Below are 6929 nucleotides of genomic sequence, written 5' to 3' on the forward strand. Positions count from 1 at the left end.
TTTTTCCTCTCTGTTTTTTTTTTTTTTTTCCTAAGTTCAGTGCTCTCTCATAATCCCGATCTTGCCAGCTCAGCACACGGGCCCACTAGCATATGGACAGCTGCTCGTATGATTATTATGTGCAGCTATCACATAACATGATAATTAATTTTATTGGTTCTAATCCACCTAATGATTACGGTTAATTATTATTATTATTATTATTATTTTTTGAAAGGAATTAACGGTTAAATCTTCAATTTTTTCATTCCTCTCCTATATTAATGGGCTGACGTGGAATTACTCTTCAGCTTTTAATTCTTTTTTTTTTTTTTTTTTTTAATATAAGTTGATCTAAGAGTTTATAAACATTACCGCAATAGCTCGGTTGTGTGAAAGTAAAATGTGAGTTGAACATTACTTTATTTTCAAATATTCCAATTGAGTAATGCTATTAGTCTATGCTACATACTTTCATTCTACTGAGCTGCTTCAACTGCTATTTATTTTTTTATTTTTTTATTTTTTTATTTTATCAATAATTGATCAAAGAGATGATGGGACTCCTGCATTGGCCCTATAAGGTAAGAGTGTGATGAAGGTGTGCATATGCATTACTCATCCGAATTATATTTCGAGTTTCGAATACTTGTTATCAACCTCAATCCGAAGACTGGAATGCAAATATACATGTATTATGAGAAGAGTAATGCTATATACCACGTAAATATTCACTACTGTTTTACCTTGTTGACGTTACGTAGCATTGTCAATACACCATGATTTTTTTTTTTTTTTTCTCTTTTAACAAGGGTTAATTTTTAAGGTGAATTAGCAATGCCATATTGACATAATAAAATAATAATAAGATAGTATAGTAGTATATAGCATTAGTCTTACCATAATAATATACTAACATTACCTCTCATAAATCTTCTTTCCATAGGATTAATTATTATTATTATTTTTTTTTTTAAAGAAATCGACTGTATCTAAAATTAATAACAATTTCAACATAACACTTTACAGAGATGATATCATAGATACAATGCGAAATTTCCTCAATAAGATCATTCTCCACGCTAAAGGATAAAGTTTCATTTGCTAGACAATGGACTGCATCATTTAAATGTCGCTTGTCACGATTAATCTTCCATTTTTGCAATTTCCTTAGAACTCCACGAGCCTCCTCAATAATATAACCATAGCGACTTTAGTTTCTACCATCATTTCGTAATGCTTGCAGTACTTAAAGAGTGTCTCCAAAATCACCCTATAAAAACCTAACTCGTGACAAAATTGAGTGGCCCTTAAAGTAGACATAGCCTCTGCAATATCGGGCACAATGATATAATCTTTTGGCGCTGACAAAGTTACCAACACCTCTCCCATACTATTTCTAACTATAACACCAATACCAATTTTTCTTTTATAAATATTTATCCACAGCTGCATCCCAATTGACTTCAACAAAATCATCCACGAGGGCTTCCCATCGGATATTCTCTTTACATAGGATTTATTGATACAACATGTGAAGGGATTTAAATTGAATTATATTGTTTGTAGCTAGTGTTAAAGTAGAACCTTTAGATGGACGGTGATTACAATGCAACTTATAGGAAAAAAATCAAGAGCCGCATGTGTACTAAAAGATAAGGTTAAAAATAGAATTTTTATTTCCCTTTATAAATAAAGGTGATGTAACTTTTAAAATTACCATTAACTTTCTTCTAACATTATTCGAGAGCCTTTGTCTCATCGGAGAAGATCCACTCCAATAAAAATGCATATCAGCATTCTGAGTTTTATTCTTCTCGTGTATAATATATATAATATTTGTCTGCAAAATCTTAAAAACATAAATTTAAGTGATTATCTTCAATGAATAAGTACTTGACTTCAATCCTCTTAAATCCCCCTTTCCATGGGGTTAAACCTTAGCCACTTTTTAGCTCGTTTGAATAGTAATTTGACCTTTAAAAACATAATTTCACCTTTAAATTCATTACCTGGGAGTTGAAAACACAAATTGTTCCAAGTTTTCAAACTACAATTTTTTTAAAATGATACACTTTTCGCGATATTGTTTAAAATCACACTTTTAACTTGCAAAATCACATGGCCAAACAAAATCTTAATGCATGCACTACCACAAGAGTTGCTTTCATTTGTCCTCAGATATCAGTTAAAAACCCAAGGATCCATATGCAATACTCTCTTTCTTTCCACCCAACTATAACCATAAAAAAAATGACATGGTTACTCCAAGAGCTGAAGTAAATTACATGAAGATTTTATTAGGAAATTAAGTGCAGTGGGTACATGGGGGATAAACCCTAAAGATAACAAAACTCACCTCAGTTTTAAGCAGTCTGCTAATCCTAAGTACATTCTTAAATCTACCCTCATCTGTACAATTCTCTAAATTTCAACAGCACCAATCATTTAACCAAAAAAAAAAAAAAGGCTTATATAAGTTGGGAAAAAAAAATGATATGACAACATGCTGCCTATGGTCTCACCAGCATCAAATTCAACAGCTCCTGTAATTTCATGGTTTGCAGCATCCACCACTCTTCTAAGACAACACTGGCTCGCATATGGCAGCTCTTTGAATTCGGCTTGCAGATAGCCCCCTTGCTACATTTAAGGCCAACAAAAGTGAGAAGGACGACGAAAATTACTTGTGTAGCCTGGTTCAAATTCAAGCCTTTTGAAATGAGCGTGAAGAAACCCCATGGAGAAGTCTGACAAAACCCAAGAAACTAAGTTTCCCATCTGAGTGTCTTATCCAGTCCTGGAGAACCACATGAACGGGTACGGATGGGCTCAGTCCAAGTTCCTGGGAAAGAGTCGAACAAAATTAGTCCTGTGATCCATTTGGAGAGAAGCATGGTTCTTAGTTTTAAGCACTATGTTTGGTTGCTGAGAAATTGAAAAATGTCTGAATAAAAAATCAATGTGGTTATCAAGTAGAGCCATAAACAAAAAATCCCTACTCTAAAACCTTGATATACTTATAAATATGGTTATGTAATTTTTTTTTTTTTGATAAGTATATAGTTATGTAATATATACTCGCAACTCCCTCTTTTACCCTCCTTAGTGCTTACCCCCGAACATGGCAGTTGTAGAAAGAGAGTAAGCAAATGAGATTAAAAAATGTTGTAGAGGAAAACTGACATGACAACTGCCACCTTAGGGAGTAAGCCCTTGAGAGTGTAAAAGAGAAAGTTCATGTAGCATTTCTCTACTAGCAAAATGCATCAAAGAGAGAGAGAGAGAGAGTACCGAGGCAAGTTCCTCTATCATAATCGGCCTGTTCCCATCCTTCTCAAACAGCTCATAGGCAAGCCTTGCATGTTGTTCCCAACTCTCCGTTCCTTCCAGTTGATGCACGCTTATGGCAGCCGCACAAAATTCTTCAAAATCCAATTTTCTGTATTGAATAGTAGCAATCTGCAACATGCATGAGTAGAGAATCAGATGCCACTCTTATATTTACATTTTTCTATCAAGTAAATTTTCTGTTTCTTAAAAATAAGACAATCAGTTATAACAAACAGAAATATGACTATTAGAAGAATTACCATGTTGGCATAATCTAGGGCCCGTGAATCCTTCATTGCATCAGTGGAGTTCTTTATCACGCCCTGCTAAATCCACTGATATTTATAATGGCTCCAGAGAAAATTAAAGTAAGAAAGGTTACAATTAAGAAAAGAGCTGACCGTCTTAAAGTTCTGCATAGAGATAAATCCACTTTTATTAGGCCCTAATTGTGTGAATTGTTCCTTCAGATAAGCTAGCTGAGCTACAGTCAATGTCTTCGCAAGAGCCTGTCACAATGGCAAAACTTCACACAATTACTGATCACAAAGCATCCGATATTCACATTAAAGATGGTATAATTAAGACAATTTAGCAAACAGTACTACCACTATTCATGGCTTCTATGGTAACTATACAATTTAAATACAAATTCCAGATGAATTCTACTCAATTTTGCTCTGGCTAGATATGTTTTTATTTTTCCTTTTTCATTATCTTTTCTGGATTCCTTTCTCTACCCCCTTTTTTTCTTTACGAAAGGAAGGAGGTAGGAAGGGGTGGGGGGCTGGTCTGTCCATATTGCTCAGAAAATTAATGGTCTGGGAGGACAGAAGTATGTTAGGTGTTCCTGTCCAACCTTATATTAAATTGATTCGACCTACCAATTAAAACATATTACTGTTTTATTCTGAAGAACCTTAGAAGCTTCAAGCTTACAAGATAAACAGACTGGTAAGTTCGGGTTTCTTGAGCTGATTTTAGAGCTTCCTGTTAAGTATTTCTGGTAGCAGATCAAAATCATACTTACTGTCAAATCTGATAAATAATAGATTCAAAGTAAGATAATGCCAAACAAAAAAAAAAAAAGAAAGAAAGAGAAAAAGGAAGAAGGGATTAATTATTTTGATCAATCCATTGCCAGATCTAAGACATCTCTCAGGCTTTTCTTTTCTTTTTTTGGTTTTTCATCCGGGTCTCTTTTTTGGGGAGGGGGATTGCAGTCGGAAAATAAACAGGTTGGCCAAGCAGGAACTTTTAGGTGGCCTAACCTCAAGTCCAACCATATGGTTAATGAATTGGTTTTAAAACCAGCAAGTACCTTCACTTTTTACATTTAATAGTTCTCATATAGGTTATAATATATACAGGCTGGCATGTTCATTTTAGTCAGCCTTAACATACCAGTACTCAAGGTCCGCTCTTTTAGAATTATTACAAATGGGTTGGCTTCGATTGGAAGGTTTTGAGCAAAGAAAAAGAATCTAAAAGCAAAATAATCACACAATAACTGTAGAAACCACTAGATTGCTAGATTGGAAAGACTTCTCTGCAGTCAAATCTAAGGCATACAATGAAACAAAAAGGAAAAAGAGAGAACAAAGGAAAAAAAAAAAAAACCCTCTAAATATGAATACATACCCCCAATGCTGATTTGCGTAGAGAAGATGAGCATACGTAAGCTTTAACCAGCTTAAACACTATCATATCCAATGGTATCTTGACATCCTGCTGATTGGCCAGCCATGGATGACCTAGACAAAAATTTGGGCTGTGAGCAATTTTTAGTTTAAAACAATACCATTGAGTAAGAAAATAACTGCACAGCACCTAAGACATGGGGAGCTGAGGTATGTGGAAGAAGTACGCTCAAGGTAACTGCCTTCCCATGTCCCCTTAGTTATTCAATTGATTCACCAGGGACAAACTTGAAGGAGAAACTATGAAAGTGACTTTCCAATATGATTTCATTTTTTATATACCAGCGGCAGAGTCCAGAACTTTAAACAATTACACATTATATGCAATTTTTCCTTGAAGAAGACTTGTACAAAATTATTAATCTGAAATCCTAGCAACTATTATAATTCCCTGTAATGATTGTTAAACCTCAAGACCAACAGAAAGCATTAGATAGCAGGAAATCCAATTTCTACAATAAAACTTAGCTATAAGACAAAGAAAAGCATAAAATATAAGGTATAAAAAGCAATTGGTTTTCAACCCTATCATAATTTAAGGCAGCCTGTGTAGTTGATTCAAGTTCACCACTGGAGTTACAATTATGGACTCCTTTTAACATAGGTACCCATAGGAATCTTTATATTTGATAAGAGAAGGGAAGTGGCTTCACCATTCTAACATATGAAATTTTCCCCTACATCCGTCTAATTTAGGTTGTTAGCATACATGTGTAAGTTTTATTTACATCAAACATACAGCATGGCACCTGCCTACTGGTTGTCCTGTAATAATTGAATCATGATAGCAAATTAAATAGCTTCAGAAACTTACTTAAAGCCTGTGCAGCAGTTAATCTCTTACGATAATCCTTGTTCAACAACCTCTTCACAAAGTCTATTGCATCAGCGGACAAGGAAGGCCAAGGGGCTTCATCAAAGCTTGGATCTGCCTTGAGTACAGCTCGGAAGATGCCGGATTCTGTCCGGGCCCAAAAGGGTCGGCTTCCACATAAAAGAATATAAGCAATTACACCAATACTCCACATGTCACCTTCTGTTCCATATGATCTATGTAAAACTTCAGGAGCTACATAATAGGCACTTCCTACAATATCGTTCAACCTCTCATCTGCAGAAACTTCTAATTATCAGTCCACAACCCCCACTTTTCATAACTAATCAGAGAGAAGTAAATCTTAGGTAGTAGTCCTGACCTGGCTTCACATAGTCAGAGAGTCCAAAATCAATGGCTTTAAGCGGGGAATTTTCATCCGTAGATGTAAAAAGAAAATTCTGAAGCAGAAAGAAACGCATTCAGAGAAGAGGATTTACAATACTGAAATGTACAGATATATTAAATGGAAAATATTCACATGCCATATCATTAAATCAACAACAAACAGTTTAAAGACTCATGCCAATTAGTTGATCTAGCCATTGATACAACAAAATATAAATAACCAAATAGATATATCCAAGACATGAATGGGTGCGGTCTGGGAAGCGTTCTTCCCATCTTCTGGCTTCCCTAAGTGATAGTGGGAAAAAGATATATCCTCGTTTCAGAGGTGTACTGGGTGTCAGATCTGAAATTGTGATACGTCTCTTAAGGAGTGACATTAATACATCCAATCAAGGGAAAGCCCCAGCGTAACTCTAGTTAGAATAAAGGAACAAAAAATCAATATCATATTCCTTCCCAATTTTAAAGGCTATAACCAGATTCAAACTATAAGAGGAAGCTTTAACTGTCCACGCAACACATCCCTTCCTGGTTTCAGCTCAAGTTCTTCATGTATTTTCTCTTGGTGCACCGATTACTGAATCATATATAAAGTAATGAATTAGTCCATAAGGACAACATTTGCAGCTTTACTAATGGTGATTTTTTAGGTGATTTACAAGAGAAAAAAATTGACAAGAAATACCATACTT

The 6929-nt window shown here is 34.9% G+C and overlaps 1 protein-coding gene across 1 annotated transcript in view; it reads right to left on the reverse strand.

Annotated features, from left to right (window-relative positions):
- Positions 1-2254: 2254 nt before the first annotated feature.
- The window catches only part of LOC132162604 (CDPK-related kinase 7), a 16962-nt gene continuing 12287 nt past the window's right edge, over positions 2255-6929 (reverse strand). The window contains exons 5-11 of the mRNA XM_059572876.1: positions 6209-6287; positions 5827-6123; positions 4954-5066; positions 3714-3821; positions 3573-3635; positions 3274-3441; positions 2255-2824 (exon numbers count right to left, since the gene is read on the reverse strand). Coding sequence (XP_059428859.1) covers positions 2687-2824; positions 3274-3441; positions 3573-3635; positions 3714-3821; positions 4954-5066; positions 5827-6123; positions 6209-6287 — 966 coding nt within the window. The 3' untranslated portion in view covers positions 2255-2686. The remainder of the gene's footprint in view (positions 2825-3273; positions 3442-3572; positions 3636-3713; positions 3822-4953; positions 5067-5826; positions 6124-6208; positions 6288-6929) is intronic.

Source organism: Corylus avellana, chromosome ca9, assembly GCF_901000735.1.
Source record: "Corylus avellana chromosome ca9, CavTom2PMs-1.0".
In the NCBI taxonomy this organism is placed as follows: domain Eukaryota; kingdom Viridiplantae; phylum Streptophyta; class Magnoliopsida; order Fagales; family Betulaceae; genus Corylus; species Corylus avellana.